Source organism: Ursus arctos, unplaced genomic scaffold (assembly GCF_023065955.2).
Source record: "Ursus arctos isolate Adak ecotype North America unplaced genomic scaffold, UrsArc2.0 scaffold_9, whole genome shotgun sequence".
Classification (NCBI taxonomy): domain Eukaryota; kingdom Metazoa; phylum Chordata; class Mammalia; order Carnivora; family Ursidae; genus Ursus; species Ursus arctos.
The window spans coordinates 20,664,736-20,678,048 of record NW_026623111.1 but is presented as its reverse complement, the minus strand read 5'-3'; the positions used below and the strand labels follow the sequence as shown (position 1 = coordinate 20,678,048).

The 13,313-nt window shown below is 35.6% G+C and overlaps 1 protein-coding gene across 6 annotated transcripts in view; it reads right to left on the bottom strand.

Moving 5' to 3' along the window:
* Positions 1-13,313, bottom strand: part of TBC1D19 (TBC1 domain family member 19) — a 150,389-nt gene that overhangs the window by 57,241 nt on the left and 79,835 nt on the right. For all 6 annotated transcript variants that reach the window (XM_026514551.4, XM_026514552.4, XM_048211892.2 and 3 more), the window contains 2 exons: positions 7,046-7,120; positions 3,627-3,689 (listed from right to left, as the gene is read on the bottom strand). In XM_026514551.4, coding sequence (XP_026370336.1) covers positions 3,627-3,689; positions 7,046-7,120 — 138 coding nt within the window. The remainder of the gene's footprint in view (positions 1-3,626; positions 3,690-7,045; positions 7,121-13,313) is intronic.

Sequence of the window (13,313 nt, the reverse complement as noted above, 5' to 3'; positions counted from 1 at the left end):
GCATTTTTCTTAGAACTGTAAAAACCAATCCTACAACTTGTATAAAGATGTGAAGGACCCTGGAGAGCTAAAGCAGTCTTGCGAAAGAACAACAATGCTGGAGGCATTACACTTCCTGATTTCAAACTACACTTCAAAGCTACAGTAATCAAAACCATATGGTACCAGCACAGAAACAGACACAGAGACCAATGGAACAGAATCAAGAACACAGAAATAAACTCCTGCATATACAGTCAACTCACATTTGACAAGGGAGCCAAGAATACTCAATGCAGAAAGGATAGCACTTCAATAAATGGTGCTGGGAAAACCGGATAATCACATATAGAAGAATGGAATTAGACCCTTATTTTACATCGCTCACAAAAGCAAACTTAAAATGGATTAAAGACTTAAATTTAAGACCTGAACCATAAAACTAGAAGAAAACATGAGGAAAGTCTCCTTGACATTGGTCTTGGCAGTGATTTCCTGGATACGATGCCAAAAGCACAGGGAACAAAAGCAAAAATAAATGAGACTACATCAAACATGAGTTTGCTTGCTTACTTGTTTACTGACTTGGTTGGAACATTTTACTGAAGTTCATTTCTCTCACAGTGTGGAGCCTCTGATGTGTGTCAGAGGGTGCAGCCTCGAGTATACAGTCACTCCTCGATGACACAACTTTTAGCAGGGCTCTCTTTTTTTTTTTTTAATGATTTTTTATTATATTATGTTAGTCACCATACAGTACATCCCTGGTTTCCGATGTAAGGCTCGATGATTCATTAGTTGTGTATAACACCCAGTGCACCATGCAATACGTGCCCTCCTTACTACCCATCACCAGCCTATCCCATTCCCCCACCCCCCTCCCCTCTAAGGCCCTCAGTTTGTTTCTCAGAGTCCATAGTCTCTCATGTTTCATTCCCCTTTCTGATTACCCCCCTTTCTTTATCCCTTTCTTCCCCTACCGATCATCCTAGTTCTTATGTTCCATAGATGAGAGAAATCATATGATAGTTGTCTTTCTCTGCTTGACTTATTTCACTTAGCATTATCTCCTCCAGTGCCGTCCATGTTGTAGCAAATGTTGAGAACTCGTTCTTTCTGATAGCTGAGTAATATTCCATTGTATATATGGACCACAACTTCTTAATCCAGTCATCTGTTGAAGGGCATCTCAGCTCCTTCCACGATTTGGCTATTGTGGACATTGCTGCTATGAACATTGGGGTGCATATGGCCCTTCTCTTCACTACGTCTGTATCTTTGGGGTAAACACCCAGTAGTGCAATGGCTGGATCATAGGGTAGCTCAATTTTTAACTTTTTAAGGGACCTCCACACTGTTTTCCAGAGTGGCTGTACCAACTTGCATTCCCACCAACAATGTAGGAGGGATCCCCTTTCTCCACATCCTCTCCAACAATTGTTGTCTCTAGCAGGGCTCTTTTTAATTGTCTCTCTCTCTCTGACCTCTCTAAGCTCTCTGCCCCTGTATCCCAACCAGATGTTAGGCTCCACTAACTGCCAGGTGATTGCTCTACTGTTTTCAACAACATTCTCAGGCATACATTGTTCCACGGTCTGATACAATTAAATTTTGAATCCTTTACAGAAGTCATTTTTGAAGCCAGTCTTTGAAATTTGTTACCACCCCGGCAAGGCTCTTCTCAGCTGTGTTTCTCTGGTCTCTGGTAAACTAGGCGGCTTGTAGTTTTAGCTCGTTATTCTTATGAAGCTAATTGCCTCCTCTTAATTGCCTGTCATTAAAATCTCCACTGTTTTAGAGAAGCCCATTAAGCTTGAACTTTCTCACATTCCATTTAAAGTCAGTTCTTTGAGGACGGCTTCATTAGTCTCTTTTCTTATGTCCCGGGACAAAATATCTGAGTCACTGATCTGGAGCTAGGGGTAGGGACTCTGGCCCACTTCTGATTCTGAGAAGGGCACTGGTTGGGGACAGTAACCTCTGGTGTTCTCAGCTTGCCTCTCCCAGTGAGGAACTGCCACCCTAGGAGCAAACTGGCGTGTGGGAAGTGGGGCCCCAGTATTCTCAGCCTAGTGAGAGCAGGTGAGCATCTGGGGCAGAGGCCTGCCCTATGAGTGAAGGCTAGGTGGAAGAAGGGAGCTTGTGACTTCTTGGCAGCGATATTCTGGAATTTAGCATCTGCAACAAAGAGCTCAAGGATATGAAAAATACTGGCTACCTACAACTTCTGTAGAGCTACCGTAGCCCTTGACTGGAAGTTAGAGGAAAAGGGAACCCTATCGTCTTGGTCACACTCAGATGAACTGAAGCTTCTGTCTTGTTGACCTGGGGGTGAGGGGAAGGAGAGAGTGTGTCATGGCTCAAGTGCCACAGACTGTTCTTACTGGGATTTAGTAGCTTCTCTTGAATAATTTTCTTTTTTTTCTGATTTGATGTATGACCTTAGGACCATTTTCAGATACTTAAAATGTTTCTGTTTTTCAAATAATTTTCAACAGTTATGGTTTTTCTGCTGGGGATGGTTCCATGCTACCATTCCAAAAGTAATAATATCCACTCAATTTTCTTAAGTTTAGAGGTTGTCAGTAAAATAACATTAATACATAAATGAAACATTAACTTTACCTGTATAGTCAAAATTTTACTGATTACTAACAATTAGACACTGGGGTATATACATACTGGTGACATAAGTAAATAAACTTTCAGATTTTTGTATTTTCTAAATTTTAATTAATAACTGACTTTACCTTAAAAATGGAATTTTACATCTTTACTGTTTTTTAAAATGAAAAATTAGTCACATATGTGAAATCATTAAAATCCTCTTAAATTTGTTTCTAGGGTTACTTCAAAACTTAATTTTACCCATAAAGGCTTTGGATTTCAGTTCTTCGAATGAATAATTAAACCTTGAGAGATTCTTTTTTAACTTTTTCTTAAACACATGCATACTCCCACCACTATTACCAACTGAAATCTGCTAATCCAAACAGCTGGAACTCATTTATATTCAATCAAGCTGAAATTACTACATGGAAACTAGATATCTTCACCATGACATTTATATTGACACTCAAACTAAAATTATTAATATATATGTGTAATCTTTTAAAAAAGAATATCATCTAGGCAATTCTATATAAAGGACACATTCTCTATTTAAGATAAGATGTTTTAATTTTAGTAGATACTAAAAAGACTTAGGTAAGGACCCAAACATCTACAACATTAGCATATGAAATGATCCAAGAATAATCAAGACACCTCAAACTGACCGCAAAACATTAAATTATTTATTCAATACTTTTAATAGAAAAGTGTGTAAAATGCTTTTTCTAAACATCTTGGGATGGCTTAAGTATGAATTTGACACCCAGTTTAAGAATCTGTGCCTATACCTCTCCTGGTCATAGCAAATATGACCAAAAGAAACAGCCCAAACACTCATTTGAGAACTCTTGTTCTCCCACCCAATTCCACATAAGCACAAAAGTTAACCTTATTCTAAACTTAGAATATTTGATAAAGAACAAACATGGCTTAGATTTCAGGAGGATTCGGTTAAAAACAGAGATACTTCCTAAAGTATGCTGAGTTAGAGCACTTAAAACAAGAACATTATATATTTTGATTTTTCAACTTACCTGATATAAATAATCTTCAAATACAAAATAATAATCATCATTGCTTGCTGTCAACTTCACATCCTATAATTAAAGGTAGAGAGTACTGAAAAGAACCTAAAGGAATATGTCTATAGTACTATGACATAAATGCATTATCTAGAAATAATACTGTAATGATTTTACTTATGTATGATTATAAATGTCTCAATTAGATTTCATCACTGCTATAAATTTGCTTGACTAATATATGTGACACATTAAATTGCTCACAACTTTTTAGGTTCCATTAGTAATTCCTTATTATTTATTTCAGTTTTTGCCTTCTTTTAATCTAATATTTAAGTGTCTTAAAGTTGGAAAAGCAGATGCAATCATAACATTCAGAAGAAACCATAACAAGCTGGCCCCAAATTACTGTTCCCAAATCATCCCCTACTGTTCAAGTTCACATTCTTGCCATTCCCTTTAAATACCAAACATCTTCCACACCATTGTGATTATTCATTTGCAAGTCATTGCATATTACCCAACAATTGTTTATCTTCAAAAAGTCTATAATCTCACCAGCAAGAATACCTATGTAGTAGAAATATGCGAACAATTAGAAAGAAATATTAAAGAAATCCAAGATAATATTGCTCAATCTACAAATTTCAACCAGGCTGTTGAGCAAAGCAGCAGTCAAGGGAGGATGAAATGAATCATGGATGATTTTAGAGGTAGTGAATATGTGCTAAGTCTAGAAAAACTGAAAGACACAAATTAAGAGAAAAGAAAGGGTCAGTCTAAGTCAGAAGACAATATGGGTAGAGGTAGAGATAATGCATTCTTAATAGGGATGATATTACCTCTAAGGGGGTAAGAATTAGTTCTCCAAAGCCAAAAAATTTTACATATTACAATGGTTTATAGACCTCCAAATCTTACTCTTTGATATTTAATTTTTTTATATTAGAGAAAAATTAATTTTTCTCTTCAGGGAGCCAATAATGAAGAAAAGGTTGAGAAAAACTGGTGATGTTCTAAATTTAGTGTTGCCTTGTTCCATCCATTCCTTCAATCACTAACATAATTTTACTTTATTTTCAGTTAAATTAAAAATTAGTCTTTGCCATAGGGAGCTGTAATGAAACTTCAGTAATTTTTTTAAATGCCCATTCCTTCAAAAGCTGACTTTAACATTTGGAGTTGCTCCAGAAAGATCAGCGAAGCTCAACACACACGTCTGGAACAACCAGAGACAGATATCTTCTTAAAAGTACTAATGCTGTGGACAGTCAGGATTGATTCTACTAAAACTTATATTTAATTTTTCAGATACAAACTGTTTACCTCTTCCTTTACTGATTCAAACTGAAATTCATCTTGGCAGCAAAGAGAATTCTCATGCTAGCCCTCCCTAACTTTCTGAACTTCTTCCCTTGGGAGTCTCTTTCATTTGAATAGAAAAAGAGGTTGGAAGGTCTGAAAGCCCAAAAGATCTCTTATGCTTGTGCTAAAAGCATCCCCTGAGCACAACTATTAGACCTTAGTTAACAATAGTACCTGTGATCCAAATCTATGTAAAACTTCTGAGAGAGTCAAGACTTTGCTTCCTGTAGTGAACAGTGATTTAAAAGGTATGGTTGTGAAGTCAGATTACCTACACTTAAATCTTGACTTCACCACTTAATATGTGAATTTAACTAATTTCTCTAATCTTTCTTTACTTCAGTTCTTTCATCTGTAAAATGGTAAAAGAATAGTACTTCCTATTTTGCTGTAACACATGCCAATAAGTTTCTACGGGGTAAGGGAATGATATCTGTTATTACATGGAAATTGTGTTGGTTCAGGTGCAACTTTCCTTTTAATAGGGGTGCCAAAATTGCAAGAGTAGAATTACAACCTTAAACAAGAAAGGAAAAATGCCTTCAGTTCAGCTGCTGCACAGGCATGAGCCCTACAATTGCATTTCAAGAAAATTAAAAATAAACGACCGTATGAGGGGCTCCCTCTCCAGACAGGCACACCCCTGGCCCAGCACATCTCCGAGCTGCTGTACTTCCTCTTGTGTCCACCTTAACAGCAGCCCCAGGGGCCCAGTGCACCACTTCCATCTGCCTTCTGTTAGCATTTCTACTTCATTCTATGTGTACATTTTTAATAGCTGCTGCAGGAGCAGCCTGCTGGAGCTGTCCAATTCATCTTTCAAACTACCCATAATTGTTTTTGTTAATACTCTGGTTACAAAGTTGCAAAAGCTACTCTAACCCTATTTTTCCCATAAGCTCTATTATCTTTAATGTATGATTTTACTGAATGTGGGGCTTTTTCCCGGGGGGGGGGGGATGCATTTATCTATAAATGATACCTAAATGCTGATATCTGATACTCTTAAGGTAGCTTTCAGGATCAAGGACAATCTATGTGAAGAGTTTGGAACACTGTATGGCACATGGTAGACAGTCATTAAATGCCAGTTGTCGCTGTTATTATTAACCTTGGTCATGTTCTACCCATAAAAATCTTCAGATCCTCAATGTGTAATTTTCTCTCTCCCATTTCTGAGACCTGAAATAATATGTCCTTCTTCTCTATCTTAAAAGTCCTAAATTAAAAATCCAAGTCTTGGGGCGCCTGGGTGGCAGAGCGGTTAGGTGTCTGCCTTCGGCTCAGGGCGTGATCCCGGCGTTGCAGGATCGAGCCCCACATCAGGCTCCTCCACTATGAGCCTGCTTCTTCCTCTCCCACTCCCCCTGCCTGTGTTCCCTCTCTCGCTGGCTGTCTCTATCTCTGTTGAATAAATACATAAAATCTTTAAAAAAAAAAAAAAAATAATCCAAGTCTTTTAAATAGCCCAATTTTTAATCCAGAATCAGGCATATCCTCCATCATGCTTATGCCATCTACATCTCAACCCTCAACTCAATACCAGATGCCTGGAGACAAAAACTCAATCTATCCTTATCATAAAACTTGAGATGTGCTTGACCAGATGTCTAAAACTACAAAAAATTAAAAATAAAAATGAATTCAATACAAGAGAACAAACGAGTAGGCCCTAAAGAATCATGAGATAAATAAGATAAAAATACTAGTCTGATTCGACTCTGAAAAATATAGTCTGATTTTCCTTTCAGCTGCATTTTTATTTGGTTTGTGTAGAAAATTTGAATTTACAGAAACAAGAAATGTTTATCATTCTTTTCATCAAAAAAATGGGAGTACCAGGAAAAAATCATGAGGACAGCTTCAAAGGGAAGGAGGATTATATTGACTGGAGACTACAAATTTTGAAAATGAATCTTACCTTTACACGTACAATGATCACTTACAATTATTTTTCAAGGTTAACATGTATTACTATATAAAATACAGGTCCTGTATGGTAAAGACTCACAATAATTGTTTAATGATATTACTGAAATGAAAAAACTATGTACACCTTTACTTACTTTATAGATTAGACTGTCCACCAAAAGGTCATGTTGTATCACATTGGTCTTAAGCTGCTCATAATACAAGATATCCTAGATTTAAAAGTAAAACAAACAAAATTAAAGGTCAATCACATTTATAAAGTCAGCCTCAAATTTTAATAAATAATAATCATTAATAGTATCATAAATACTAAGAGGACTTCATTTTATCCACTTCTATATTCTCCATGCCTGACCAATAGTAGATACTCAATAAACATACCTAATCCCATCACTTAGGATAAGATCTGGGCACCTGTAGAGTATTTAATCAATGTTTGCTAAACCGATTAACCATTATTTAACTTTAACAGCAAATACAATAATATTTATTAATTATTAGATGCCAGAAACTGTTTTAACCACCATACATGGGTTAACTCATTTAATCCCATACCAATAAAATAAAATAGTTCAGTGATTATTATTCCCACTTATATTTGAGAATCAGACCCAGAGAAAAAAGCAACTTGCTGTTCAAGGGCACAAAGGTAGTAAAGATTTGATCCCAGGAAACCTGGCCCCAGAACCTATGCAAACACCCAGAAGGACTACTCTAAACTGCTTTTCTAATATCTAAATTATTATAAGATAAAAAGGTTAAAGATACTAAATCATTCCAGCTAGTAAAAGCAATCACATAGCATATGAAAGAAGTCAGTTTTTTAAATATTAGAATATGATCCCATAACACCATAGAATCTGATTAACAGTTCATAGTGAAAAGATTAGGCTAATGTTTAATTTAATAGAGAATAAGGCATAGAACAAACAGAGGGAAGATGGAAAGGTGAGAAAAAAGGAGGAAAGGAAAAATAGGGAAAGAGGGAGGGAGAGAGGAAGGAGGGATTTGAGACTATAATCCAGTTAAGCATCAGGTTAATAGTTGGTCAGGGCATCCCCAAAAAGAGAATGAAGGTAAGAAAAAAAGAGAGAGAGAGAGACAATGAAGGTGAGGATCAAGTGGATAATAGTTGTCTTAAAGACAGATGGAAATACCATCTCATTGCTTTAGCTGGCCCTTGTGTTCCTCCCAATCCCTCCATTCATCTCTCAGGCACTTTTAGCCCTGGTTTCTGCCCAGACCCAAACACTGCTTGGCTCCACTAGTACACACCAATCTGTATGACTCTTTCTGAAGACATTTCCTCAGACAAGTAAGAGGTGAGGGACAGGGTCGTTTGAGACAAAGAATATCTGTTGTGAGCAGCTGCCTTGGCAGGATGGTGTCTGACCCTATGTTTCCTGAAATATGATTTCTTAATCTTGAAAGATACTTAATACACAGTTCTCTGATTTGGGTCAAAGTGCTCTTTGCCTAAAGATAATCTGGAGATTTACTGCTACTTTCAGTCATTTTAATTTTAATAAAAAAGCATTACTTTGCTCTTATTTATGATGTTTTTATTTCTTAACTAAGGCAAAATTATTTCATTATTTTATTTAACTTCCATTGTATCTATCGAATCCATTTCTCTCCCTAGAATAAAAGAACATTCTTAAAGACAGGAACAGTACTTAATTCAAATACCAATCCTTGACAACTGACAAAGAGCCTAGTATTATACTTTAATGTTTTCTAGCAAACATTATAGTGGAAAAGCTAGCAAGTTCAGAGTTATGCCTCTTTTTAAAAATAAAATAAATTTAAAATCACAAACTGTATGTGACCATTACAGAAGTACAACAATCTAAAACTGGATAAAGAAAATCTAATAATCCTTCCTTTTCCCATTCTGACTTCCCAAAGAAACTAATGTTATTTGCATTGTATTTGTAATATTTGTAATTTTTATTCTTCCATAGTTTTCTCCATGCTTGTATAAATATACACTTTCATGTAGGGGTTTTGGTTGTCATTTTTTTTTTAAACATAAACTGGAATCATACTATACTCATTATTCAGCTTCTCTAACTTAGCCATATAGCATGGTCATCCTTCTATGTTAACACATATACATCTATCTTTCTTCTTAATAGCTACATACACTTTAATATTTTTAAAGCTGTGCCACAGACAGATCACCATTTATTTAATCATTCTCCTATAGATGGATACTGAAGTTGCTTGTCACTACAAGTAACACTGTAATAAATATCCTTATTCACATGTGCTTTTGTAACTATGGGATACACTGGCAAAAGAAGGATTATAGGCTGAAGGTTATATATGTCTTTAGCTGGACTATAGTTTATCTGATCATTTTCCAAAAATCATCAATTCAAATTTCCACCAGCAACACATGAGAGCAAAAGCTTACCTATATCCTCACCTGTTTTAACTTTCTCATGAATGAAAAATGGGGTCTTACTATTGTGTTAATTTGCACTTTCCAAATATCAATAAAGCTGAACATCCTCTCATATGTTTACTGGACATTTGAATTTATACTTCAATGATTTGTCTTTCATAACATTTACCTATTTGTTCTATTAGATTATATTTATTTTATTTGTTGGGCTATTTATAATGAGGATTAACCCTTTGTCATTTGTATTACAAATACTTTTTCTTCAAAAAAAAGTGTTTGATTCTTGTTTATGGTATACATTGACAAATTTTTTTTTAAAAGATTTTATTTATGTATTTGACAGAGAGAGAGAGACAGCCAGAGAGAGAGGGAACACAAGCAGGGGGAGTGGGAGAGGCAAAAGAACAGACCAATAAATCAACGGAACAAAATACAGATTCCAGAAATAGACCCACATAAATATAGTCAACTGATCTTTGATAAAAGAGCAAAGTAATATGAAGGAGTAAAAAAACCAAAAAAACAATCTTTATAAAAAATGATGGAATAAGTGGACATCCACATACAAAAAAATTAATCTAGATACAGACTTTAGACCCTTCATTAAAATTAACTCAAAATGGATTATAGACCTAAGTGCAAAGTACAAAACTATAAAACTAATAGGAGATAACATAGGAGAAAACCGAGATGACCTTAGGTATGGTGATGCCTTTGTAGATATAATACCAAAGACATGATTCATAAAAAGAAATAATGAATAAGCTTGCTGCATTAAAATTAAACACCTGTGCTCTGCAAAAGACAATGTCAAGAGAATGAGAAAACAAGCCACAGACCAGGAGAAAATATTTGTAAAAGATACATTTGATAAAGGACTTTTATCCAAACTATACAAAGAACTCTTAAAAGTCAAGAATAAGAAAACAAATAACTCAATTAGAAAATGGCTAAAGAGCTTAACAGACCTTAACAGACACCTCAACAAAGAAGATTACAGATGTCAAACGAGCATATGAAAAGATGCTCCACATCATATGTCACCAGGGAAATGCAAATTAAAACAACAAAATACCACTACACACCTACCAGAATGGCCCAAATCTGGAAAACTGACAATATCAAACGCTGGTGGAGGTGGAGCAACAGGAACTTGTGATCATTGCTGGTTGCAGTGCAGAATGGTACAGCCCTTTTAGAAGACAATTTGGTGGTTTCTTACAAGACTAAACATTCTTTACCATACAATCCAGCAATCTTACTCTTTCGTATTTGCCCAAAGGAGTTGGAAATTTAAGTCCACATAAAAATTTGTACACTCATATTTATAGCAGCTTTAGCCATAGTCATCAAAAGTTGAATGCAACCAAGATGTCCTTCAGTAGGTTAATGGATAAACAGTGATACATCCAGACAATGGAATATTATTCAGCACTAAAAAGAAATAGACCACCAAGTCATTGAAAGATATGGAGGAACCTTAAATGCATATTACTATGTGAAAGAAGCCAATCTGAGAAGGCTGTATAGTATAAGATTCCAACTATGTGACTTTCCGGAAAAGACATAATTATGTAGACAGTAAAAAGATCAGTAATCACTAGCATATTGGAGGGGAAGAGATGAATACAATATTTTTAGAGGATTTTTAGGGAAGTTAAAATCCTCTATATGATACTATAATGATAGATAGATACCTGTCATCATACATTTGCCCAAACCCTTAGAATGTACAACACCAAGAGGAACCCTAAGGTGAATGTTGGATTTTGGGTGATTATGATATGTCAATATAAAAGTTCATTAATTGTAGCAAATGTACCACTCTGGTAGGGGATGTTGACAACTGGGGAGACGATGCATATGTGGGGCACAGCAGGTGTATGAGAGGTTTCTGTACCTTCCTATCAGTTTTGTTATGAACCTGAAATTGCTTTAAAAAATAAAGTCTTAATTTTAGTTTGAGTGATTTCAGTGATTTTATTTTTATATTTTTCAAAGATTTATTTACTTATCTTAGAGAGAGAGAGCACACGTGCATGAGTAGGGGAGGGGCAGAGGGAGAGGGAGGGAATCTCAAGCAGACTCCCCGCATGGCACAGAGCCCCACGCAGGGCTTGATTTCACAAACCTAAGATCATGACCTGAGCTGAGACCAAGAGTTGGACGCTTAACTGACTGGGCCACCCAGGCACCTTGAGCGATTTCAATTTATTATTATTTAATTTGCTATTTTAAAATTTTAGGTTTACATTTATATTAACATAAAAAAGTGAAGTAAAATCAAAGAAAATATTTCTTTAGGTAATAATATACTGCAAACTATATTATTGCCTATAATTCAGAAATTCCCACAGGGAATTTCATTTTAATTGCTATTCTAAATAGTAATTTGTAATTGCATTTGTAATGCTTTTTATTATAAATTAATAATAAACACTCTTCATGACCAATGCTAGAAAGCTAATACATATTTTAATAAAAACAAGTCATTAAAATTCGAATTTTAGTGCAGTATGCTTCCATAAAGAAATACATCTTCAAAATGCTGGGACTAACTCAACACCTATATAACTCTTGACATGTATCAGTGCTACCGACAAAAATCTACTTTTAATTCTAGAGAAAAGAAAAATGTATCAGAGAATTTGAGACCTAGAAGGGACCTTGGAAATATCTAGTCTATTTGCCTTATTTGCACATTAAGAAAGTGAGATCTGGTCAAGTTGACTGCCTTAGCCAACATTACAGAACTGGCTAGTGACAGAACTAGTCTTCCTAATTCCAGGCTATGGTGTTTGGTTTCAACAATTTTTGGTGTAATTTATCCATATACAATGAAAGAAAAACGTGGATAGGAGAGTTGAAATTATAACAATGTTATAGGGCTAAGGGAGGATTTTTATAGTAATAGCTTAATTTTATTCTATAAAATACATAAGCATTTATAAAATGCAATGATTACCAATAATATAACAGGATATTCTTAAAGAGTATTTTGTATAAGCTCTAATAATATAGATATTTAAGAGTAATAAATTATAATTATAAAAAACAATCTCTGAAAAACAAAGTAGCCCAAATTTTTAGTATCAGAGAATACTTAAAGTTTAGTATATATATTTGTTTGGTATTTTATGCAGACTTACACCACCTCTTTAACTAAAGAAAAAAAGGAAATATACTCTCAGGAAATGAAAGACCTCAAAGAACATTCCTAACATTTTATAGTTCATTAAACATCTAGACACTGTACAAGATACCAACATTCACAGATGGTGAAGAGGAAAAAAAATCTCTGTCCTCAGGCACTCAACCTAGAAAGAGAGGCAGCCAAATAGAGTAAGAAGTATAGTACATTTTTCTGTCTTTCCGCGTTTGCTCCTTCCCTGGTGATGACGAGAAAAGAGAAGGAAGTATCTAATTGTAATGGTGATGGAGTTGGGAGAAGACAAGGTAGGAGAGAATGTTAGAAAAGCTTCTCAGAAAAGGTGATGGAATAAACTGTGTTTGAAAGAGAGTAGGAGTCTCCCGAGCAGACAACAGTCTGAGGTTTTTTTCAGGAAGAGAACTATGTGGTGCAAAGAGAGACAATAGAGCATCTCTTGGACGACCACAAACACATCGAGGTAAAGATTATGCCTTTTCTTTTAGACATTATGAGTCTGTCATAATTTCAGAACACATATTGGAGTTCTTTTTTTTTTTTTTTTTTTTTAAGATTTTACTCATTTATTTGAGAGAGATAGAGCATGAGCAGGGGGAAGGGCAGATGCAGAGGGGAAAGCAGACTCCCCACTGAGCAGGGAGCTTGACAGGGGGCTCCATCCCAGGACCCTGGGATCATGACCTGAGCCGAAGGCAGACGCCTAACTGACTGAGCCACCCAGGCGCCCCCACATATCAGAGTTCTGTAGGCAACTGGAAATAAAAGTTGTAGGCTTAAGAGAGAGCTTGGTTGAACACGGAGTCAAAGCCATTACGGAGTAAGT